The sequence below is a fragment of the Lepidochelys kempii genome, chromosome 11 (genome assembly GCF_965140285.1).
Source record: "Lepidochelys kempii isolate rLepKem1 chromosome 11, rLepKem1.hap1, whole genome shotgun sequence".
Taxonomy (NCBI): Eukaryota; Metazoa; Chordata; order Testudines; family Cheloniidae; genus Lepidochelys; species Lepidochelys kempii.
In genome coordinates, this window is record NC_136390.1 from 70626357 (window position 1) to 70653344 (window position 26988).

At 43.2% G+C, this 26988-nt stretch overlaps 1 protein-coding gene across 2 annotated transcripts in view; it reads left to right on the forward strand.

Annotated features, from left to right (window-relative positions):
- DRC11 (dynein regulatory complex subunit 11) overlaps positions 1-26988 on the forward strand; it is a 158689-nt gene that overhangs the window by 111320 nt on the left and 20381 nt on the right. For both annotated transcript variants that reach the window (XM_073306791.1, XM_073306792.1), the window contains exons 12-15: positions 8631-8692; positions 11980-12062; positions 15395-15502; positions 19622-19821. In XM_073306791.1, coding sequence (XP_073162892.1) covers positions 8631-8692; positions 11980-12062; positions 15395-15502; positions 19622-19821 — 453 coding nt within the window. The remainder of the gene's footprint in view (positions 1-8630; positions 8693-11979; positions 12063-15394; positions 15503-19621; positions 19822-26988) is intronic.

Here is a 26988-nt window from a genome sequence, read left to right on the forward strand (position 1 = left end):
ATTTGGCCCAATAGTTCCAGAAGGAACCTAAATATTCACCCGCTGCCTCACAGACAAAGAGCAGGTGGATTAGATTTTGGAATATTAGCCATTAGGCTGTGAGGAAAATACATCAATCAGCTGGGCCTGATGGGTAAGAAGCCAAATCACCTCTTATTCTGGGCCAGACTCAGATACCCTTCTCAGGCTAAACAGCGCCTTACTGCATAAGCAGTCCCATGAAAGTATTTTATTACTGTTAAATATTTATACTAAAGTAATACCCAAAAGCTCTCATCAGGATTGCGGGCCCCATTGTGCGGAGTGCTGTACAAACACTGAAGAGAGATCATTCCTGAGCCCCTGAAGGGCTTACAATCTAAACACACCAACAGGTGGAGGATAGAGATGAGAATGCAACATTCAAGCAAATTAATCTTTTGAACAATTGATCCAGCTTAATAGTCAAATGGATTGAGGGTTGGGTTTCTTTAATTGGCTGTAGAGGTGGGGAGGTGGAAAAAAGGCACAATTGCACCTTGTCATCTGTGCAGCCATGATGAGCAGACTAGGTTTGTAAGCAGCAGGGCAGAGGTGAGTTTTAAGGATGGATTTAAAGGAAGATACTGGCTGTTTTAACTTTATCAGGGAATTTGCCCCATGCATATGGGGCAGCATGGGAGAAGCCATGGAGATGTTTGAGAGAAAAGCTGACTGGTGGATGGTGCAGGCTGGGAACGCTGGTAGAGCAAAGGCAAGAGTCAACATTATTAGGATTCTAATAGCCCCATCCTATGTAGCTGCCCTAGTAATCTGAAGACCTTAACAAGGGGTAAAATTTTCAGAAGTACAGAAGTGACTTATTGAAAACCCATACTAAATAGACTTGAGGTGTGCCAGTCAAGCCCAGAAAAGAGGAAGTTGTGGTAATAATGAGGGCTTTGGCTGCATGGGCAGAAAAGAAAAGCAGGATTTTAGAGATATTGTGTAAGAAAAAGTGGCAAGGTTTAGAAATTGGGACTACCGTGGAAGAAGGTGCTATTCAGTGCAAGTAAGGGTATCAGAATCTGGCCCTCTATACCAACATAGCACACTTGCTGCATACACAAGTCCTGGCTTTGCCTTCTCCCCTTGGTTTTCTTATTTCATGGGCATTTATGCCTCACAAGTCATGTTCTCTAGGCACTGTTAGTCAATTCTTACCAATACTGTAAACATTTGTCACAAATTCATTGAACAAAGATCAGGAAAAATGAGCAAGAAACTACTGTAAAGTTTGAGGAAAGAAAATGGCTCAGATTGTGTGTGTATGTGTTACTTGTATCATATTTCTAATACAAAAGGGTTTCATAATTGATCTCTGACATAACACATTGGGTGGCAACATACCACAGTAGCATTAGCCAGAAAGACTGGAGATACATCTAAGGGCTTGTCTACATTGCCTTGCAGTTCGAACTATAGGGGTGTGAACAGCAGTGCACACCAAAGTGCTGCACTGTAACTGCCCAGTGTGGTCATCATGGGCATGAACTAAAAAGTTCATAGTTCCCGTTAATGTAATCCTCCTTCAGACAGGACTACCTTGTATAAACTAGGAACCTTTCAGTTCGCACCGGCAGCATCTACACAAGGGAAATACAGCACTTTGGTGCACAACCCCATAGTCTGAACTGCGGGGCAGTGTAGACATAGCCTTAGGATACTCAGTGCTTAGGTACAGAGCTGTGAAGACATTTCCCTGCACTACTTATGAAAATGTGCAGTAGCACAAGGCCATTGCTGTATCATTTGCAATCTGTAAAGGAGATACATTAGCTGCTGTGATTACTTTCAGAATCTGCTTCTATCATTTTTAAAAAGTTGCCTTCTTCTCTAATGTCCCCTGTGAGTTAGCATAATATGACATGGTACAAATATGCTAGTGAGCATGCTGCCATGCTGCCCTCCATGAGAAGAAAAGGCTTCTTCACCTGCCATCTAGGGATCAGTTGCAGCCCATAAAACACTTGCAAATGGTTCAGAGAGAGCTGGTTACATGGCGATGCTCCCCTCCTTTCCAGGCCCTGAACTGCACTTAAAAGAGAGCTAAAAAAAATCCAGGAAGTACTTTCTCCATGCTACTTGTCCACATAAGCAATTGATGTACCTTCCACAGGTACGTTGTACAATTGCAAATGAAGGGGAAGTGGCCAATGCAATTTTGACTTGGAGGGAAAGTGTCTCTATTAAGATCTCCTCCACCTTGTGCTCTAGAATCCTGCTGCAGACTGATTCTGTGTATGCTTACAGCAACACCTGAACTGTTCATAACCCGGTTAGTGATCACACATTAAAGAGACAAGACCCTGAGTGCACCCCACTTAGGAATGGAGATGAGGCACCATTAGATCAGCCAGAACTAAATGCAGTTTTATTATACAGTAAAGGATATGCAAGAAAGTGGAAAATAACCATGAATAAATGGGACACCTACAAAGTGGTTAGGGGATGGAATAGATGGACACATAGGTTAGGGGATGGAATAGATGGAATAGATGGTTAGGGGATGGAATAGATGGACACATAGGTTAGGGGATGGAATAGATGGACACATTTAAAGGTAAAATCAAATAGGTTTTCATAACTGATTAGCCTGTTTGCATTTACTATACAGTAAAAGCAGCTGTCAATAAGATATATTTTGTAGGAAAGCCACAGTCTAAAATTCATATTCTCTCTTATCTCAGTGCTTGCCAGATTTCCCAGAAACAGTGATGTTAATTAGGAAAACACATTTTTTCCATAAAACAAATATTTTTTTAAGCTTTTGAGTTAGTTTACTGGTGAAAATGCCCTGAAAAAGTTACTAGTTGGCCAATAAATTCAGCATATGTTCAGTGTCTTTATAAAGAAAAAAAATCATCTTGTCTTCCCAATAAGTACCCATGATGTTATAATTTCTTCCAATTTCCTAAAAAATACAAAGAAACAATGCTAGAGAAGCACTGGCAATAACCCATTATAGCCAGTATCTCCACAATCTCCCAGTTGCTACTACAGTGTGATACATACTTTTCTGACGCCGTCACTAAAGATGTTTGCGTAACGTTCCTTGTCCTATAAAACAATACACACTGCTAGGACTATTTACATAAATAAGTCTGTGGTATAGTTCTGCATATTTGGATATGTTTGTATTATTCTAATGCAGGTCCATTACAAATATTAGCTTTCTCCAGTTGTCTCTTAACTATATAGCTCTGGGTACGTCTAGATTATTTACATTGTATTATGAACAATAACAGATGATATGAGCAGCAGATTGTCTAAAGTATGATCCGGTCTTTGGAAAGGTATAACAGACTCATTTCTAATCATTGCTGATTTATTTCGGGAACCACAGCATTTTCCAGATAGCTAGATAGGATTTTTTTTTAAACTGGAGTCCTGCATAAGGGTTTGTGAATAATTCAATAAAATAATAAATAAATGCATGAGTAGGAGGTTATATAGTCTCTTCTTCCCAAGGGTTGAGGAAACTAATCGTTTAAGCTCATGCCTGACTTTAAATGTGTGGAGTAGTCTCATTGACCTCAACATGACTAATCACATTGATGCTTCAGTGCTTTGCTGGACTGGGCCTACTACACCAAGCTCTAAGTTCACTGTGTGTTACACACATGGATTAACCAAGTGCTGTCCTTAGTTAATTGTTATGTTGATAAGTATATTTGTGTCTAGTGACTTCTAATGACTACGGAGAGCGCTAGCATATGTGATTCCCATACTTGTGTTTATTTGTTTTCCATGGGGTTTTGCAATTTGTGAGGAAGCCATTTGCACAATATGTAGTCTTCTCATAATGCTTCAGTTACTGTCGAGAAAATCCCAAGAGAAGACCTGCTCTAGTTATCCTGACCTCATGCTACTTCTTCCCTGAGGCATTACAAAGAGGAGGCAGGAAGGAGTTTACTGGTTAGGGCACTAGTCTGGGACTCAGGAGACTTGGATTCAATTCCTGGCTCAACCACAGCCATCCTATGGGACCTTAGGCAAGTCACTTAGCCCTGGTCTACACTACGAGTTTAGGTCGAATTTAGCAGCATCAGATTGATTTAACCCTGTACCCATCCATACAACAAAGCCATTTTTGTCGACTTAGTGGGCTCTTAAAATTGATTTCTGTACTCCTCCCTGATGAGGGGATTAGCGCAGAAATAGACATCACAGGGTCAAATTTGGGTTAGTGTGGACGCAATTCAACGGTATTGGCCTCTGGGAGCCATCCCACAGTGCTCCATTGTGACCGTTCTGGACAGGACTCTAAACTCAGATGCACTGGCCAGATACACAGGAAAAGCCCCGCAAACTTTTGAATTTCATTTCCTGTTTGGCCACCATGGCGTGACCATGCAGAGCTCATCAGCAGAGATGACCATGGAATCGCAAAAGAGCTCCAGCATGGACCGAATGGGAGGTACTGGATTTGATCGCTGTATGGGGAGATGAATCCATGCTATCAGAACTCCATTCCAAAAGACAAAATGCCAAAATATTTGAAAAAATCTCCAAGGGCATGAAGGACAGAGGCTATCACAGGGACCCGCAGCAGTGCTGCGTGAAACTTAAGGAGCTCAGGCACACCTACCAAAAAACCCAAGAGGCAAACACCCGCTCGGGGTCAGAGCCCCAGACGTGCCCCTTCTATGATGAGCTGCATGCAATTCTAGGGGGTGCCCCTACAACTACCCCACAACTGTACGTGGACTCCTGCAAGGGAGTCTCACGCAACAGGGATGAGGATTTGGGGGACGAGGAAAATGATGAGGAGGGGGAGGTTGAAGAGAGCGCACACCAGGCAAGTGGAGAAACCATTCTCCCCAACAACCAGGAACTGTTTATCACCCTGGAGCCAACACCCTTCCAACCTGGGCTCCCAGACCTTGAAGGCAGAGAAGGCACCTCTGGTGAGTGTACTTTTGTAAATATAATACACCGTTTAAAAGCAAGTATGTTTAATTATTAATTTTCCCGGAAGACTTGGGATGCATTCGCGGCCAGTACAGCTACTGGAAAAGTCTGTTAATGTGTCTGGGGATGGGGTGGAAATCCTCCAGGGACATCTCAATGAAGCTGTCCTGGAGGTACTCCCAAAGCCTTCACAAAAGGTTTCTGGGGAAGGCAGCCTTATTGCGTCCTCCATGGTAGGACACTTTACCACGTCAGGCCAGTAGCACGTAGTCTGGAATCATTGCATAAGAAAGCATGGCAGCGTGTGGTCCCGGTGTTTGCTGGCATTCAAGCAACATCCATTCTTTATCGCTCTGTGTTATCCTCAGGAGAGTGATATCATTCATGGTCACCTGGTTGAAATAGGGGAATTTTATTAAGGGGACATCAGAGGTGGCCATTCCTGCTGGGCTGTTTGCCTGTGGCTGAAAAGAAATCATCCCCACTGTTAGCCACGTGGTGGGGGGAGGGGTGAAGCGATCATCCCAGAGAATTGGGTGGGGGGGGTTTGTTGGGTTTGTGCTGCACGTTAACCCGAAAACATCAGCCCCTCTTTTTAAATGGCCAATGTGTCTTTTTCAATTTTAATCTCCCTTTTTTTCCTCCCACAGCTGCAAATGTTTCAACGCTGCAACTAGCATCTCCGTCCCAGAGGCTAGCGCAGATAAGGCGGCGAAAAAAACACACTCGCAATGAAATGTTCTCTGAGCTCATGCAGTCCACCCAGATTGAAAGAGCCCAGCAGAATGCATGGAGGCAGACAATGGCAGAGTCCAGGAAAGCACAAAATGAATGAGAGGACAGGAGGGATGCGCGAGAGGATAGATGGCTGGAGCAACAGGAGAGGTGGCGGGATCAAGAGGAATGGTGGTGGCAGTGTGATGAAAGGAGGCAGGATGCAATGCTGAGGCTACTGGAGGATCAAACGGATATGCTCCAGCGTGTGCTTGAGGTGCAGGAAAGGCAGCAGGAGCAGACTGCCACAGCAGCCCCTGTGTAACCTCCCCAAGTCCCATAGCCTCCTCACCCAGACACCCAAGAATGCAGGGGCGGGGGGAGCCTCTGGACACCCAACCACTCCACCCCAGAGGACTGCCCAAGGAACAGAAGGCTGGCATTCAATAAGTTTTGAAGTGCAGTGTTGCCTTGTCCTTCCCTCCTCCTCTCCTCCCCCACCGCACCCGGTGCTTTGCTCCTCCCCTACCCCTCCTAGGCTACCTTGGCAGTTATCCCCGCATTTGTGCGACGGATTAATAAAGAATGCATGAATTTGAAACAACAATGACTTTATTGCCTCTGCAAGCAGTGATCAAAGCGGGGAAGGGAGGGCAGCTGGCTTACAGGGAAGTTGAGTGAACCAAGGGGGCAGGTTTTCATCAAGGAGAAACAAACAGAACTGTCACACCGTAGCCTGGTCAGCCATGAAACTGGTTTTCAAAGATTCTCTGATAAGCAGCGCACCCTGCTGTGCTCTTCTAACCACCCTGGTGTCTGGCTGTGCGTAATCAGCGGCCAGGTGATTTGCCTCAGCTTCCCACCCCACCATAAATGTCTCCCCCTTACTCTCACAGATATTGTGGAGCACACAGCGAGCAGTAATAACAATGGGAATATTGGTTTCGTTGAGGTCTAACCGAGTCAGTAAACTGCGCCAGCGTGCCTTTAAACGTCCAAATGCACATTCTACCACCATTCTGCACTTGCTCAGCCTGTAGTTGAACAGCTCCTGACTACTGTCAAGGGTACCTGTGTATGGCTTCATGAGCCATGGCATTAAGGGGTAGGCTGGGTCCCCAAGGATAACTATAGGCATTTCAACATCCCCAGTGGTTATTTTCTGGTCTGGAAAGTAAGTCCCTTGGTGCAGCCGCTCCCACAGACCAGAGTTCCTGAAGATGCGAGCATCATGTACCTTTCCCGGCCATCCCACGTTGATGTTGGTGAAACGTCCCTTGTGATCAACCAGTGCTTGCAGCACCATTGAAAAGTACCCCTTTCAGTTTATGTACTCTCTGCCTTGGTGCTCCAGTCTCAAGATAGGGATATGCGTTCCGTCTATTGCCCCACCACAGTTAGGGAATCCCATTGCAGCAAAGCCATCTAGTATGACCTACACATTTCCCAGAGTCACTACCCATGATAGCAGCAGCTCAGTGATTGCATTGGCTACTTGGATCACAGCAGCCCCCACAGTAGATTTGCCCACTCCAAATTGATTCCTGATTGACGGGGTAGCTGTCTGGCATTGCAAGCTTACAGAGGGCTATCGCCTCTCACTTTTGAACTGTGAGGGCTGCTGTCATCTTGGTATTCTTGCACTTCAGGGCAGGGGAAAGCAAGTCACAAAGTTCCATGAAAGTGCCCTTACGCATGCGAAAGTTTTGCAGCCACTGGGAATCATCCCAGACGTATGCAGTCCCACCAGTCTGTGCTTGTTTCCCGGGCCCAGAATCAGCATTCCACTACATGAGCCTGCCCCATTGCCACCAGGATGGCCAAATTGCCGGGGCCTGTGCTTTGAGAGAAGTCTGTGTCCCTGTCCTCATCACTCTTGTCACCGCGCTGCCACCGCCTCCTCGCCTGCTTTTGCAGGTTCTGGTTCTGCATATACCGCATGATAATGCGCGAGGTGTTTACAATGCTCATAACTGCTGCGGTGATCTGAGCAGGCTCCATGCTTGCCGTGGTATGGCATCTGCAGGAGGGCAGAGTTGCAGGGGAAGCGGTGGTTGGATGACCAGTTTTGCAGACCTACTGCACCGTCTGCTGCCAGGGCACAACAGCTGAGCGGGCTGCATGCTTGCTGTGGTATGGTGAGACAAGAGCAGCCCAGCAGAGTTACAGCAGAAGCGGCTCTGTGAGACCACCAGGCGAGCAGAGTGCCAGCAGAAGCGGTGGATGACAACAGTCATATAGAGGACCTGCGAGGCGCATTCATAGCATCAGGAGAGCAAGAGAGCAGAGTGACAGTGGAAGTGGTGGATGACGACGACGGATATCAGTCCTACTGCACTATCTGCTGAAAGCAGTATGGCGCCCGCACGGAAAAAAGGCGCGAAATGATTGTCTGCCATTGCTTTCACGGAAGGAGGGGTGACTGACTACATGTACCCAAAACCACCCGCGACAATATTTTTGCCCCATCAGGCATTGGGAGCTTAACCTAGAATTCCAATGGGCGGCAGAGACTGCAGGAACTGTGGGATAGCTACCCACAGTGCAACGCTCCAAAAGTCGACACTAGCCTGGGTACTGTGGATGCACTCCACTGACTTAATGCGCTTAGTGCATTAGTGTGGGGACACACACAATCGATTGTAGAAAATAGCTTTCTAAAAAATCAACTTCTATAAATTCGACCTAATTTCGTAGTGTAGACATACCCTTGGTCTCCTTTGTGCTTCAGGTTCTCATCTGTAAATGGAAATAGTACTTCCCTATCTCACAGAGTGCTGCAAGGATACAATCTATTCCTCAGATACTATATTGGTGAGGACCACATAAAAGTACATAGATAGTGGAAAATACAAATACTGACATATTTAGGTTTATTAAAGTTGGATCGGCAAGTTTTGGCCTTCGTATCAGTTCCAATAGCATTCAGCTCTACATCCCAACTACTTATGTCATTAATTACTGTCTACATTTATGGTCCTTAGAAAAAGAAAAAAGGGAAGAAAAGTGGGAAGAAAAAGAAGGAGAAAGATTTGACTCCCGACAGGTAAAGAATGCACCTGTTCATCCTGAGAGTTACATTGTGACAAAATTATGTATCCTTTATATTTGCCACACTGCCAAACCCTTTTTGTTTTGTTTAATTACAAAAGGACAGTGTCAGAACTGGTAGGTTTACATTTCAACCTACCAGTGCCAACAGCCTCACACTCATGAGGAACCCTACAATAAACAGAACCATTTGGATAACAGCTATAAATATCCACAGACGTCTAGAAATAAAACAAACCCATCATGAATTTGCAAAATGTTCATTTTAGTCTCTTTGCAATATTTCAAAGTAAAATTTGTTCTGTGTTGTCTGTAAATGCTACATGACCTCTTGACTGATAGGTTTGTAGTGCTACCCATTACAAAACAAATGCTGCTTTGATGGTGTACATTGTACAATAATGACCTGTGCTGTGTATGTTTCCCTTTAATTATGCTGTTTTCAGTAGTTTGTACAAGCCAAGGCCCTGATCCTGTAAAGACTTACACATGTACTTCAACACCCAGACTTCATTGATACCATTAGGACTACTCACAGTGCATACACATAGCATGCATGTAAGTCTTCGCAGGCTCTTGGGCCCAGTTCTTTAACGAGACCCTTTTACTTTTATTCCCCCAGCCCCTCACCAGCAGGTGCAGGAACACCTGGCAGTCTCAGATGTCTACAGATTTTCCATCCAATTTAAAGTCCCTGAGAAGAGAGGCTGTAGCCAGCCCTAGTGAAATACCGCAATAAAGCAGCCTTTGTTTCTCATGTAAAAAGTACATGTCATAGATCAGTCTTATTTCTCGTCTGACCAACATAAATTCTTGAGGGCACCTTACAATTTGTTAAATATTTCTGTTCTGAGGGCAGAGTTTATTTTACTTGAGGGGTTTGAGCAAATTCCATGTTTTGACACCTGCATTTTCAACATTCACATGATACATCTACTGAGAAGCTGCCCATTTTTCACATGTACATATAATACAAAACCTATGCTGAGTTATCACAGCTAGCACCAATTTATCTAGTAGCAGCGTGGAACAGGGACAGATTGCGCTCCTAGGCAGCAGGGCCTAAGAGCACTGTAGAGACAAGTATGCTCAGCACTGGTGGAAAGAAGTGCCTTGCATTATGATCCAGTCCTATTCACTTGTATAGGATTTAGCACAACTGGGCCCTTTGGGCACTACCGCAATACAATCGATCAAGAATGGTGTCTTATTTTGGCTTCAAATGTTAAATCTCTTAAGCCAAATAAGTAAGTGTTGAAGACATATTTCATGGAAGTGTATGGAAGATGACCTCTCATACCATATAGCAGCTCCAGGGTCTATCAATTAAATGCATATGCACGTTTACAATTATTATACTTATTTACACATATATAAACATACACTTATACAGCTGTAATGCTGATGCCTCTGGGTGGGTCAGCAGCATCAAGGATTGAATTTGGGACTCTAGATCTTAATGCATGAGGCTCTGCTGCCTGATCTAAAACACCCAGCTCTCTTAGCCAAGGCTGTAACAAGCACAATCAACGTCTACTTGACCTACCCACCTCTATGGGGGGGACAGGGTGCCACACCTATTAGGCTTGGCTTACTCAGAAAATATGTAATTATTATAATACTATGCTATTAGTGACTTATTTTAATACTATATGATATGCTTTTTAGTAGCTAGCTTGTTATGGTAGTTTATTTGGCCTTTAAGTTTCACACATTGGTCTTGCCTGCTGTTCAGAAGAAGGGGTAAAATTCCAGAAATAGCTAAAAAGGGTTCATGTCTATCTTTGTGTGTTGTTACGTGGTAGAGAAACACAGGGGCTTCAACTGATAGAAGGGACTGAGCGTAACACACTTCCACATGGAGGAGACTCAGTTCATGCATCATTAAATTTGCACATTTAAAATAATAATGCAGGAGTTATGGCTCTTACAGCAGTGCTATTTGTCCACATTATGCCTGCTGAACATTTTGTGATATACACCTAACATAAAAATCATCACGTTACACATTCAACTATGAAAACAAGAACCCGAGTGGCAGCGTTAATGTTGTAGGCACATTAAATTTTGCATTTCCTTATTACTGCTTATGTATTAATTATGCACTGTGTGGACATCAAACATTTAGAATTAAATGTCTATTTGAAAACACACGAGACATGAAATTATTGGCCAACTTATACCTATTATTAAATATTTGTATTTTTTTAGTAGTACTGAAATGCCTCAGTTAGGATTGGTGACCAAAATTATTAGAGGCATGGAAAGACTTCCTTATGAGACACTGAACAGATTGGAACTGTTTAGCTTGAAGACGAGATGAATAAGAGATGATGTTAAAGGTATACAAAATATTGAAAGATCTTGAGAAGGTCAAGTTAGGCACTCTTATTTACCCTCAAAATATAAGACGATGACCTTCAATTAAAATGGAAGGCAATATACTTATAGTGTGCAAAGAATTATTTCTCGAAGCAATTTTAATTAATCTGTAGATCTCACTGTCAAAAAATATCATTGATGCCGAGAGTTTAGCTGGATATCAAAGGGGGAAAAAAGGATTGGACAGTTACATAGATAATGAGAAATCCACATTTACATTAGACAGATAAAAAAATTCAAGGGTATAAATCCTCATTTCTTAGGGCAAAAGACACCCACAAATTGACAGGAGATAGGAAGAAACTTCCTCAATGAACATGTTATTCCATAATTGTCCACTTCATGATTTTTCCCCACCTTCCTCTACAACATTTGGCTCTGGCCCCCATCAGGGAGGATACTGAACTAGGTGGACCATTGGTTGATCCAGTATAATAAACGATGTGATGTTCTTAAAGGAGTGGAAGTTGGTCTATTGAAAACAGAATAAATTCTAGGAAGATTAATGAATTACTAATTGCAGAAGCATAACATTATATGCTGTTATTCGGATTTTAAAATAATTTCTCAGTAATTGGTATTAATGAATGAGTACAACAGTAGTCAGTGATCTTCATCACCTGGAAATAGGTAGTCATAACTGCTATAAGAAATCATGTGGTATATAAGGAAATAAAAGTGTAGGACTATTACTTAACGGGGAAGGAGAACAAATAACAGATGCCACATAAAAGTCAATAATGATTAAATATTCACAGCAACAAATTATATATTGGTCAGTAAAAATTATATATTATAAAGCTAAGGATGTGTAAATGTTCCATTTAGTTTTGTTACTGACGGATTGGACTGTTTTTGCAGATCTCTAGAATTTTCTGAAATTATGTATCTTGTCTGTAGGACCATTGATTCTCTGTACAAGGAACTAGTAGAAGAAGGATTACTAATAAAGCCCAAGACAGTGAAACTCTCTGATTATGTTGGTAATGTATACATTTTTAAATGTCTTACATATCAGAGCTAATGTATATCTTGAATATTATGAGAACACTTCATCCATAGTGCACTCCAGTTTGGCTGCTTATAAAAGATGGATGAAATAGATTGAATGAAACAGTTGACCAAAAATGCAAGTCAGAATAAATTCAACCCTCTTTTTAAGATTTGAAATATGGGTTTGTTTTCTGCATTTTTAAACATGTTTGCATGCCACTACTTTGTCATTCCTGAATTTGTCAGGTGCCAGAAAGAGAAGTACCAAAATATCGTAAGAAGCTGTTCTCATGTTATTTACAGTCCAGACATAACCAAGATTTCAGGAAAACCTTTTCCTAGGAGTTTTCCAGTTCAAAGATATTTGGATTTGGAACATCCAAGTGTTTGTATGTTTTATCTGATGAAACATGCAAACCTTCCAAGGTTCACTAATCGCTATGACCAGTCAAGTCAAGGATGAAATGAAGTACAGTTGCAATTTCAATAAGATTCTGGGACAAAATTTTTAAACCTGAGTGTGTAAAGTTAGGCACCCAAATCAACAGAAGCCTGATTTTCAGAGGTGCTCGGTATCTACAATTTGTACTGTTGAAGTGCCTATCTATGGAGCTAGGCAATACAATGGAACCTGAAGGCATAGCGGCATGGTGTTTTATATTGTGTCCAAAATATTTTCCAGAAAATAAAATAGTAGCCAATATTATACAGCCTCACATACACAAATAGAAAACCCCAAGATAAAGCACCATAGAAAGATCTGAGTGCAATGGGGCTAGTGTTCAGAGAAGAAATGCAATCTCACAGTGGCTTGATACACTCTCTGAGATTGTTTTGGGACATTCACTAAAACTGAACAAGCTGCAATATATCAGGGGGAAAACCCACTAATTTGAAGGACCACAATTAAAGAGCTTGTCAGTACCTAGCACGTACAGTGCATCTGGCCATTAATATGGTATATATCTAAGCAGGAAAAATGGGAGTCTTTCATATCGGCTGTAAGTGCCATGTTTTTATAAACTGTTAAAAGCAGCACTTATTGCCAACAGAGTGCTTGCCCACTCTAGAGAATGAGCTGGTATTGGTATTCTATTCATTGCATACTCGTTAAAGAGCATAGAGTGCTGAGAGTAGTAATGGAAGCTTTTCATTATTATTGCACTCGCCCAACCACTACCAGCTGTCCTTCCCAAGGTCGTTTATGGCTGACAGACATTTCCATCACAGACACTTTGAAAGACCATCTTGGGCAATAGGCTAGCTAGTGGCTGGTAACATTGTAGAATTTTGTAAAAATCAAAACATCCTCTCACAATTTTAATAAAATACTCAGCACCAAATCCTCAAGTGCACCAACTGGAGAGGTGGGGGGGGGGGGCAATGATGGCTTGGAGCCATCTTTGTAATCCCTTGATCCTGAAGCTTTCAGGGGTCAGTTTGACTCCTGTCATAGCTTAGGGTGGCCTCAGGGCTGCTCTAAGTTACATAAAAGCAGCACTGACCTCCTAGGAGCCATTACACTGGGTGGGGGATCACTGTAACACAGAGTGCTCATATCCAGCACATCCCCACATAGCCCCTACTCTGGGTAGGCAGGGGGGAGGCATACAGCTGTCAAAGCCAGCCCTGCCCCAGCAGAAGATTCTCTCACGTTCAGGGAATTCTCAGCTTTTCATTTACGGCAGCTTTAAGTCCCACTTGCACTGTCAGAGTGAGGCAAACGGTACTTAGCATTTCCCAGGAGCGAGGCCTAAAATCTTTGGCTTTATATCAAGTCAAAAGCAACATTTAAAGTTGCAAGGTTAGAGTTATGGCCCATAGAGAAATAAATGAGTGCCCCTCAGCCCTGAGTCCTGAAATCCTAGAAAGGTCGCTCTCTCACTCACCGTTCTTGGGGAGAAGACAAAGGGCAGAAATGTGCAAGAAGCCACACAATGAGTAAAGATTCTGAAACGTCCGTCCCTATGACAAACCGACATTGCTGAACTAATTTTCTTGGTGACCTTATCTAAATTAGTCAGAGAATATCCATCATGATTTATGGCCAGTTGCAATTAAACCCTTTGATGCCTTCTAATTAAATCTCTGAAGATTAATTTCTAGCCAGTTCTTTTGATTTCTCCTTAAATAAAAGATAAAACCTGAAATGAATTTTACCCTCAAAGGGGGAGGGGAGGCTATGCCAGTGCTTGTCCATCTCCTTGCCCAAACTATGACTATGCTATATCTCTCAAATCTCTCTCATTTTATACCTAATTTTACATCTATCCCAGACAAGCTGGATGTTCTTCCTTCCTATTTGGAAGTTATCATCATCAAAATACAAAATAGTATTCGGTACAGAACATGTTATTTATGCTAAAGAAATTAATCCTTCTTGAATGTATTTTTCCTGCACTATTAGTGTGTCTACACTGGAGCTGGAGGTGACATTTCCAGCTCACAGCGTAGTCTTAGCTTCATGGGTACAATCTTGTCTGAAACCCTAGGAATGTACTTGGTGCGGCTAGCCCAGCCCATCACTACACTGCTATTTTGCGTGAGCTAACATGCATCTACTGCATGCATCAAGCTGGAAATTACCTCTACAGATCCAGTGTAGACGTAGCCTTAATTTTCTTGCTTGTGTCCCATCCTTCTGGATCTTTGTCCCATTATGTCCTATATGTGATTACAGCTCTCTAACAAGATGAGGCAGGACTCTAGCTTTAGACTGCTTCAGTCTGCAGCAGTGCATTTCACTCTACTTTTAAATAAAAAAGGTGAAGTGCGATGCAAAAAAAACAAACAGTGAACTGAACACAGACTGCAGTGCAGAGTGTCCCCACTAACTAAGATGTGGTGGGAATTATGGGGGCAGGCAGCATTCAGAAAAAAAATTAAGTAACCTTTTAAACAATATATTTTTCCCCCTTTGAAATCCCTTAGATACATCTTGGTTCATTGGTGATTCCAAAAATATGACATCTCAACTCCCCAAATTCTCTGCTATTGATGTGATTTATGGTGTCAGTAATGATTCTTTTGTGAACCACAAAGTTTCTTTAAAAGGTTATTTAAGACTTATTTCTCTGCTGAATGCCTTCCACAACCTGCTTAGTAGGGAGAGTCAGCACAGGAATGTATGCTTAACTTCCTTTTCCTTCTAGGCCTGTATTCCATGGCAACATTCCCCTACTTGAGTCCCTTACCCCTGACAGAACTGGGTTTGCTCAGAGCATGCAAAATTTGTATTCCGTGGTAGTTTTTCATTATTTGAATTATGCATTTTATAACAATACAGTGTCACATTTATTAAGCCCATGCTTCCTCCCTGCAGGCGAGTACAGCTATCTGGGGACTACGCTTCGTCTGGTAGATATAGAGCCAATGCCCTCTCTCACAGATGTCAGACAGCTAATAGCACTGTATGGAATATTGCCATTAGGTAAGAGCACAGCAAAAATTACTAAAGGGCAGAATATGATGGTTTGCTTCCTGCCAGTAACATACATTTTTACTAGCTTTGACAGTGCTTGATTGATTGTAGTCTAAAGCATTTTGCAGTATAATTGTTTTTCAATTAAGCATTCTCAGTGAAGGCCATATCATTTTAATAGTGTATAAAAGAGCATGCACATGCTATTGTCAGGTATTGCATTTCTTTGCCATCTCTGTTTGCATTTTAATAGTTTGTGAATGGCAGCATATAAAGAAAATCACATGGGAAAGATAATAGCTAAAACAAGCTCCAGTGGTTAAAATCAATCAAGTTAAGGGAAGGGCTAAGGCTGCAATTTACCTTTTACAAGCTGGCTAATGTTACTTGGAACCAAACAAGGTGAACAGTTAAGGAATTAGCCTGAGTAGATTTCAGATAGCTGAAAGAGAGCACTTTTAAATGTCCTTGTAGTTTTAAATGCCAGCCACTATTAATATGAAACAAGGCTTAGTTGGGTTTTTTAAACATACTGTCTGCCCCGATATTTTTCTCAAGACTGACAGGATGACTGTAGGCCAGCCATGAGGAATCCAGGCACTTACTACATAAAGGGGCTTTGCTTCTGCTATTTATAGTTTTATTTCATAATGTTTTCACTTTTGGGAGACCTCTGTCAGAGGATAGGCAAGTCCTCGGCCAGCCAACTCAGTCCTATGTAGCCTCATTCTCTGCCACTCAGTCCACTTGTTCCTCCTCAGGCCAGAATGTCCCTGGCTCTTGTTTTGGTGTTAGGATGGAGGGGAGCAGGGAGCCTTCTCTTCTCCTTCCCCTCCCTTTTGTGTGCCTTTAACAAAGACCAGGGACAAATGCAATCCTTGTGCTCGGGCTGCTCTCTCTGTACACACTGGAACACACCATGTGCATTTCATGGTGCCAGCCCCCTCTGCACGGGCTCACAGTGCACCATGGGGAGCAGGCTGCACCATACAGAAGACTCTTCCCATCCTACAACTATGGGAATTTGGAAAAGAGGGAGCGAGAGCTTTCCCTCAAAGGGCTTCTCCTTCAGGAGCAAGTTAGGTTGTATTAGTTGACTCCTCAAGGCTGAGTTCTAACATTACGTTAAATGGAACTTTGCAGTCAGCGTAGACAGGGACCTTCACTTTAAGACCATGTCAGCTGGTCATTGGCTAACTCTACTAGAACCATAGGTTTAACCAGCTGATACAAAGATAAACATGACATCCCTGTCTACACTGCAAGGTCATGCTTTAAACTAATTTTCTAGGGTAATCAAGCCCAAAGACTGTTCCTGCCAAGGTAAGAGCGGCCCACAAACCTCCTCCCATTAATTGGAGAGAAAATGAGAGAGAGGAAAAATACCCTCAACCAGTAAAACAAATATAGGCTGTATTTGTAAATGTGTGTTAAAAATATATTGCCTGAAGCCAAAAAGTCTCAGGAATAATTTCACCTTTGGGTGGTATTTTATGGATGACATTTTACTTAACTGGCCTCAGAACTAGTTAATCATTGTATGAAAGTGAGAGCAAGAGAGAGAGAGAGTAAGTAAAAGCTTTCCCAAAAATATTCACCTGATTGAGAAAATGTCAGCCCAAAAGGAATCTGAGAAAATTATAAGCAGCTGAAAGGAGACTTTCTAATGGAAGTTACATTTCTCTCGAGGGGTTTCTACTGTTCCATTATAATCAATGTATAATAGTAGTAAATTGGTATTAAATGACCAAAAATATTCATATAACCTGAGAGGTTGGTAACTTCACTGCATGGTTCATGGTATTGGAATAAAGGCTTACGATGACATTCATCTTAATACTTTGTTCATTGTAATTTATTTGGCTACTTTAACACATTAACACATTGATGGATGGGTTTGTTTTTACTTTTAATAGCATGGTTAGCTAAACAATCGCCTCTCCTTCTGTGGTGGTTGCAGGAGTCGGAGATTCTCTTGCTCTTAGTACCTGGAATAGAACTTTTCCAGAACTGGCAAAGCTCCCGCAAAGGGCTCTCACCTTCTGGACTTTTTCCCCCTACCAATTAGCTGGCAGACAGAAAGTTTGCAAACCCTCAGCACGTGATGAGAGGCATAACTGTTCAAGTTACTTTGGAGTGGTAATCACTACATCAAGATAAGGGCATGTTTTTATGTGACAAGTAAAAGGCACTGATTTTATTGGACCATCAAGGGAGAGGCAATTTATATGTTTGCTGTTAAGTTTACTGTCTACTTTCCAAATTCTATTATGAGGGATGCTGACCATACTATATTAACAAATATTTTTGTGGCTTTGTCCGTGACAGCACAGATACTGGGTCCTGCCTCTCACTGACAGGCATGATGACAACTACCATTCAGCATTTCTCAGCTCTCTACATCTCCTTTCTCCAGTCCATCCCTCACTAAGAGTAATGAGCAATGCAGAGGAAGATAACCTCTGTGCCATTGCATCTTGCACCACTTGGCTGTCAACGAGAAATCTTACCTGCACCTCTTGCAGCAGCACGTTCTCATTGGAGCATTAAGCACTTTTCCCTTCTCTCACTGAGGAACTCTCCAATCAGCCAGTGGAGCAAAGCAGTGGCTGAAACAACGTCCAGAAATGCAGCAGAAAACAGCTCAGCTTGCTTAGAAGGGAGAGAAGTTCACCTCAAGGAGAGGTTCTCCTCAAAGAAGTGTCTGGGGTGGCTACCAGCCTTTGACACTGGAAGCTGTGAAGGAGTCAGAGGTGCTTGGCCCTTCCTTTTCATGACCTCAGGCTCCCTCTTTTCAGTCTCTCATTCTCCCTCTCTAGGGTGGCTTTCCATAGGATGCCACTATACAGAACCCAATCTGTGCAGTCACAGCCAGAGCCACAAAATATTGCCCCTTATCTGCGAAATTGCTTTCTGTGGCTCTGTTAAGACAGTGCAGGCACCCTCCCCATTGGGCTTTCCAAGCCCAGGTTTCGACAAGACTCACTGATCCGACTATCCAAGTAGAACAGGCAACCTCATTTCTTTCAGATCCGAAGCATTTAAACTGGAGAAGCAAAGGAGAGAGCTGTAGAGAGCAGTGAAATCTTGGATGGTGATTGGTCATCATCCTCCCTGTCAGAGCAAGTGAAGAGGAGGAACCCAGCATCTGCACTGTCTCAACTAAAAAAGTAGAGAACAAAAAGCAGATTAGCCACTAAATGGGTATATACTATGCCTCTCCTCATAAATGAAGTAGCAGAGTTCTATATAGGGCTTAATCTTTCCTTGTTGGAGGATGACTTGACAACACTCACAGCAACCCCACCCCTGGGTGCTGTCATCACCCAGCTCAGTCAGATAAATTCCATTCCTACAATCAAGGGATCAGACTCTCTCCCACACGTACTAAAAGCAGAAATATTATAAAGAGAAAATTTTCCAAAAAAAGGGTGGTGAGGGAAGAAAGGGGCAAAAGAAAGACTGATGATGACATCTGGTTTTAAATTACAGAAGAATGCTGATCAGGAAAATACTCCAATTAGTTTGTTTTCTTATGGAAGTTGGAAAGTGTCATTTTTGGCGCAGATAAGGGATTCTGCTATTTTAACATATGACAGGAATTTCCTCCCCCTTCCAATTATGAAGTGGGGAACAGCTCTGAGGCAGAATGTTTGTCTCCTCTTTTAAATTAGACCACAGGTATACCTACAACTATACATCTGCCTGACAGCCAACAGGCAGTCAATTAACAGTTAGGTGTAATTGAAGGCAGATGTGTACTGTGCATGGTGTCAGGCTTGTCTTCTGCATGTAACTGTGTGTCTCCTTTTCATTTCAATGCTCCTTAGCCTGTTACAGCCCATATCCAATATTAAGCAAAGTGAAACGGTCACCCTGGACCGGGGAAGAATTTTGCTAAAAGTCACAATTAAAATAAGTTCAGTACTATTGGTTTTCCTACCACGAAGAAAGGCTAACGTATTCTACAGCTGTAAAGTGAATTCTACACCACTTGCTCTATGTTAGTGAGATGAAGAGTTCACATTATGAAATATTTATCAGGAAGAAAAACTGAAGAATCATTCACCATTACATTTATGGCAGACTTAAATGAAAGCAATAATAGTGCCTTATTACTTTTTATAGGTTCTCAAGCAGTACATGAGAAGGCTCCTTTGGTGAAGGCCTTGTTGCTAGCTGGGCCCACAGGGGTAGGAAAGAAAATGCTGGTGCATGCCATCTGCACAGAAACAGGAGCCAATCTCTTCAACTTGTCTGCCTCTAACATTGCTAGGAAATACCCAGGCAAGAGTGGTCTGCAAATGATGCTCCACATGGTGTTCAAGGTACTGTACTTTTTGACAGTTGATTCTCACTAGTCTGTTGTGTGTTTTTTATTTCTTCTCTTAAAACTCCTGTGGAATCATATCCTACTTTCTTTTAAATAAGTTCCACTTTTCAGATACTGGGCTCAATCCAGGGGTAATTGGGTGAAATTAGTTGGCTTGCATTTTATATTAGGTCCAACTAGAAGATCTAGTGGTCCCTTCTGGCCTTAAAATCCATGAATCTGTAAGACATAAGAGTGTATGGTGCCCTTGAAATGTCCACATTTCATTCCCCTTCCCCTTGTGGATGATAAATCACCTTATGCCCATTTTCTCAACTTCAAAGAGAAGATCTTCAACAAGCCAGTTGCTCTGCGTTTAAAATAAAGCCAAGAACCAGAGTTAGAGTACACCAAAAAGAAAGCACAGCTGTCCAAGGTCAAAACAAGTCTCATGGCTTTCAAATTTCCTTAAAACAATGTTCTGACAACCAATATGTTCACCACTGTGGAGGATTTAATGTCCCAAGAGAAATCACTTGATACAAGAAGGTTTTTCCATGTCACCATGAAAAGCATTATATAAAACAAAATTCTGTTCTGTGTTTCTGTTTACTTCAATCAGGAATATTTCTTTGAGATGCAATGTGTAGTCAAATAATGCTCGCTATTGTTGGAGGTATATTTCTTGCACAGGAGTCACTACAAATTGTTCTCTGCTACACAGCTCTCTGGTTACCTGCAGTTATCATTTTGAAAAAGAAATTCTAGCTTAGAATTACAGGAACAAAAATATAAGATAATATATGGTGGGCTTGGAAATTAAACCTTCTGTATTAATTATGAATGTAACCAGACCCCTTACTTAAGGACATAGTCAGGGCCCAATTTGTTCTTTATTCCATGATCTTCACATTTCCGATGAGAAAGGGTGCAAACCTACAGCCCCAGGAGGAATCCTTTAAAATTGAGAAGAAAAAAAAAAACAAGATCTCCCTTTCCCAGTGCCAGAATCCCCAGGAGAGATTATGGATTCAGAATGGCTTTCTCCAGAAAGGAAAAGATCACAGAATCATAGATTAGCACTGGAAGAGACCTCAGGAGGTCATCTAGTCCAACCCCCTGCTCAAAGCAGGACCAACCCCAACTAAATCATCCCAGCCAGGGCTTTGTTAAGCCAGGCCTTAAAAATCTCTAAAGATATTTTACACCACCTCCCTAGGTAACCCATTCCAGTGCTTCACCAACTCCTAGTGAAACAGTTTTTCCTAATATCCAACCTAGACCTCCCCCACTTCAACCTGCGACCATTGCTCCTTGTTCTGTCATCTGCCACCACTGAGAACAGCCTAACTCCATCCTCTTTGGAACCCCCCTTCAAGTAGTTGAAGGCTGTTTTCAAATCCCCCCTCACTCTTCTCTTCTGCAGACTAAATAATCTCAGTTCCCTCAGCCTCCCCTCATAAGTCATGTGCCCCAGACCCCTAATCATTTTCATTGCCTTCTGCTGGACTCTCTCCAATTTGTCCACATCCTTTCTGTAATGGGGGGCCCAAAACTGGATGCAATACTCCAGATGTGGCCTCACCAGTGCCGAATAGAGGGAATAATCATTTCCCTTGATCTGCTGGCAATGCTCCTACTAACGCAGCCCAATAAGCCGTTAGTCTTCTTGGCAACAAGGGCACACTGTTGACTCATATCCAGCTTCTCATCCACTGTAATCCCCAGGTCCTTTTCTGCAGAACTGTTACCTAGCCAGTTAGTCCCCAAGCATAGAATCATAGAATCATAGAATATCAGGGTTGGAAGGGACCCCAGAAGGTCATCTAGTCCAACCCCCTGCTCGAAGCAGGACCAATTCCCAGTTAAATCATCCCAGCCAGGGCTTTGTCAAGCCTGACCTTAAAAACCTCTAAGGAAGGAGATTCTACCACCTCCCTAGGTAACGCATTCCAGTGTTTCACCACCCTCTTAGTGAAAAAGTTTTTCCTAATATCCAATCTAAACCTCCCCCACTGCAACTTGAGACCATTACTCCTCGTTCTGTCATCTGCTACCATTGAGAACAGTCTAGAGCCATCCTCTTTGGAACCCCCTTTCAGGTAGTTGAAAGCAGCTATCAAATCCCCCCTCATTCTTCTCTTCTGCAGGCTAAACAATCCCAGCTCCCTCAGCCTCTCCTCATAAGTCATGTGTTCCAGACCCCTAATCATTTTTGTTGCCCTTCGCTGGACTCTCTCCAATTTATCCACATCCTTCTTGAAGTGTGGGGCCCAAAACTGCACACAGTACTCCAGATGAGGCCTCACCAATGTCGAATAGGTGTATGCACCTATGCACTATGCAGTATGCACTGCATGTAGCAGTGCATAGGATTCTTCCATCCTAAGTGCTGGACTCTGCATTTGTCCTTGTTGAATCTCATCAGATTTCTTTTAGCCCAATCCTCCAATTTGTCTAGATCACTCTGGACCATATCCCTACCCTCCAGCATATCTACCTCTCTTAGTGGTAGACACTACCATCTTAGTGTCATGCACAAACTTGCTGAGGGTATAAACCATCCCATCATCCAGGTCATTAATGAAGATGTTGAACAAAACCAGCCCCAGGACCGACCCCTGGGGCACTCCGCTTGATACTGGCTGTCAACTAGACATTGAGATATTGATCACTACCCATTGAACCCAGCAATCTTGCTAGCTTTCTATCCACCATATAGTCCATTCATCCAATCCATACTTTAACTTGCTGGCAAGAATACTGTGGGAGACCATATCAAAAGCTTTGCTAAAGTCAAGGTATATCACATCCACCACTTTCCCCATATCCACAGAGCCAGTTATCTCATCATAGAAGGCAATCAGGTTGGTCAGGCATGACTTGCTGTTGGTGAATCCATGTTGACCTTTTCTGATTACCTTCCTCTCCTCCAAGTGCTTCAAAATAGATTCCTTGAGGACCTGCTCCATGATTTTTCCAGGGACTGAGGTGAGTCTGTAGTTCCCCAGATTCTCCTTCTTCCCTTTCTTTAATGATGGGCACTATATTTGCCTTTTTCCAATCGTCTGGGACCTCCAAGAGTTTTCAGAGATAACGGCCAATGGCTCTGCAATCACATCAGCCAACTCCCTTAGCACCCTCGGATGCATTCGATTCGGCCCCATGGACTTGTGCCTGTCCAGCTTTTCTAAATAGTCCTTAACCTGTTTTTTTATCACTGAGGGATGCTCACCTCCTCCCAATACTGTGTTGCCCAGTGCAGCAGTCTCGGAGCTGACTTTGTCTGAGAAGACCAAGGCAAAAAAGCATTGAGTACTTCAGCTTTTTCCACATCATCTGTCACTAGGTTGCCTCAGTAAGGGTCCCACACTTTCCCTGACCACCTTCTTGTTGCTAACATACCTCTAGAAACCCTTCTTGTTACCCTTCACATCCCTTGCTATCTGCAACTCCAATTGTGCTTTGGCCTTCCTGATTACAGCCCTGCATGCTCAAGCAATATTTTTAAACTCCTCTCTAGTCATCTGTCCAAGTTTCCACTTCTTGTAAGCTTCCTTTTTGTGTTTAAGCTCACCAAAGATTTCTCTGTTAAGCCAAGCTGGTCGCCTGCCATATTTGCTATTCTTTCTGCACATCGGGATGGTTTGTTCCTGCACCCTCAATAAGGCTTCTTTAAAATACAGCCAGCTCTCCTGGACTCCTTTCCCCCTCATATTAGCCTCCCATGGGATCCTGTCCATCAGTTCCCTGAGGGAGTCAAAGTCTGCTTTTCTGAAGTCCAGGGTCCATATTCTGCTGCTCTCCTTTCTTCCTTTTGTCAAGATCCTGAACTCGACCAACTCATGGTCAGTGCTGCCCAGGTTGCCACCCACTTGTACTTCTCCTACCAATTCTTCCCTCTTTGTGAGCAGCAGGTCAAGAGGAGCACGGCCTCTAGTTGGTTCCTCCAGCACTTGCACCAGGAAGTTGTCCCCAACATGCTCCAAAAACTTCCTGGATTGTCTGTCCACTGCTGTATTGCTCTCCCAGCAGATGTCAGGGGGATTGAAGTCCCACATGAGAACCAGAGACTGTGATCTGGAAACTTCTGTTAGTTGTCCGAAGAAAGCCTCGTCTACCTCATCCTCCTGGTCTGGTGGTCTAAAACAGACACCCACCACAACATCACCCTTGTTGCTCTCTCTTCTGAACTTAACCCAAAGACTCTCAACAGGCTTTTCTCCAGTTTCATACTGGAGCTCTAAGCAATCATACCGCTCTCTTACATACAGTGCAACTCCTCCACCTTTTCTCCCCCACCTGTCCTTCCTGAACAGTTTATACCCATCCATTACAGTGCTTCAGTCATGTGAGGTACCCCACAAAATCTCTGTTATTCCAGTCACATCATAGTTCCTTGACTGTGCCAGGACTTCCAATTCTTCCTGGTTGTTTCCCAGGCTTCTTGCATTCGTGTACAGGTACCTAAGATAACTAGCCGATTGCCCTACTTTCTCAGTATGAATCAGGAGGCCTTCCCTGTTGCACCCTCCTCCTTGTGTTTCCTCCCAGTGTCCCACTTCCCCACTTACCTCCAGGCTTAGGTCACCATCCCCCAGCGAACCTAGTTTAAAGCCCTTCTCACTAGCTTAGCAAGCCTGCCTGCGAAGATGCTTTTCCCTCTCTTTGTTAGGTGGATTCCATATCTTCCTAACAATTCTTCTTCCTGGAACAACATCCCATGGTCAAAGAATCCAAAACCCTCTCTCCAACACCACCTGCACAACCACACATTCACCTCCACAATTCTACGGTCCCTACCTGGGCCTTTTCCATCAACAGGGAGGATGGACGAGAACACGACTTGCACCTCAAACTCCTTTATCCTCTTCCCAGAGCCACGTAGTCTGCAGTGACCTGCTCAAGGTCATTCTTGGCAGTATCATTAGTGCCCTTGGGGAAAAGTAGGAAGGGGTAGCAGTCTGAGGGCTTGACTCCATCACATTGTGACACTCCATCACACAGACATTCCATCACATTGTGAATTCTAGCTCCAGGCAAGCAGCACACTTCTCGAGTCTCCCGGTCTGGTCGGCAGATGGATGACTCCATCCCCCTTAGGAGGGAATCCCCGACCACCACCACCCATCTCCTCCTCTTGGGAATGGTGGTCATGGAACCCCGATCCCGAGGACAATGCATCCCATGCCTTCCAGTCAGTGGGGTCTCCTTCTGATCCCTTCCCTCAGATAACTCTTCCAAACCGTTCTCCTCCATAGTATCTGTGGAGAGAGCCTGAAAATGGTTTCTTACCTCTATCTGCATTGGGGGTACATGGGTTCTCCTCTTTCTTCTTCTGGAGGTCACATACTGCCAATTTTCTTCCCGTTCTGCATTGCCCTCTCTGATTCTTCAGCATGCTGTGCCTGAAGTACCAAACGCTGACTTCTATCCAGAAAATCTTCATTTTCTTTGATGCAACGCAGGGTTGATACTTGGGTCTCTAGTCCTTTAACCTTGTCTTCCAATATGGAGACCAGCTTGCACTTCGTACAGACAAAGTCGCTTCTGTCTTCTGGGAAAAAGACAAACATGGCACATCCCGTACAGGTCACAACAGCTGATCGCTCACTATCCACATTGTCTTCCTTCTAAGAGCCTCTTCAAATGTTGTATTTACTGCTCACAGACACGTGAAAGGCAAAAACATTCTGTGGGAAATCCCTCCAACCGAACTCTGGGGCAAACTCCCTCTGTTCTCCACACACATTCACAATGCATGAGGAGGGAAGCTTATTTGTTCCTACCAAAGGTTTCTTCCTCTCTCCATGGTAGACTAATATCTGATCACTGCACGTATATGCACAGGTAATGTATCTGATCACTGCAAGAGTATATTCACAGTATAATTCTTGACATAAAAGATTTCAGTATATGGCAGCGTACATGTGGTATTTATATTCACAGCTCTCTGAATCTCACTGTCTGACACATAATAGTTCACCTCGTTACATTTTTCTTTGTGTGTAGATTCACAGGTCTCAATAACAGATAGTTTCAATTATAAATTTTGCATGCAACAGCAACTGTTGCCCTAGTCAGACTGGCATAGAAGGCATTTGTATTGCCAAAGATACTTATTTATAGTTAGCCAAACAAAATAAAGATTGTGTACTTATAATTGTAAGTAAATTACAGGAAACATTGCAATAGTTATTTCTCATGTTATTATATGATCTATGTAACCATTCCTAAACCATGAGATTTACTAAATATATATTTATGACGCCTTATGATGAAGGTGAAGTAACCTAGAACTCTTGATTACCAATCACTTCAACAAACAAAAAAGAGTTTTGGTAACTAAATTAAACTCTAGAGAGTATTAAATGACCATTAGGAAACTTTCTATCCATAATTGAACTGATGGCAGTTATTTCACAGGAGACATCTTAGACAAGAGAACAACGTTGGAAAAAAAATGAGACTTTAATTTGTTTCAGATGCAAAAATCCAAATCCTTTTTTCATATAATTATTTTTGGAGGGCTCTGTTGCAAGATACAAACCAGCTCTGACAAAAAAGGGACTCAAGGTATTAAAAACTGTCACTTTTAATGTAATTTAGAGGAAATGACCTATTTACCTTTCTGGAAAAACACTGAAATTTCACTCTGTCTTTCCAGAAAAACATATGAGTGATTAATATTTAACACCACAATTACTGAAGGAAGCTGTGAGTGTCAAAAAATAAGCACGTGTGTTCTCACAGAGAAGTCCTATAGCACAATGATCTGTTTCAGAGTATAGAGGAAGGGTCTCCATCTGATATTGAACGGCGTCCCAGTAGTGCCTGAAATGAATCTGATTCTTCACGTCAAGGGTGCCGGATCCTTCTCAAAAGTGGGGAACCAGGGGTTCCGCACCCCTGAGGCCCCACTCCTTCCCCCAAGGGCAAACCCCCACCCTTCCTGTTCCCCTGGAGATCCCGCCCCCAGTCAAGCTGGAAGCTGGAGAGGGGCTGGGGAGCCCATCTTCCCCACCTCCGGGGTGGGGGGGGCCAAAAGCAGCCCCCTGGGCCCCCCCACCAAGGACAGATGGAGGAAACCAGGCTCCCCACAGCTGCCCACGCGGCTCTCCCCGACCCGGCTCCAGCTGGGGAGGGCTCAGAGCTGCAGCCCAGCCATGGTAAGAGCTGCACG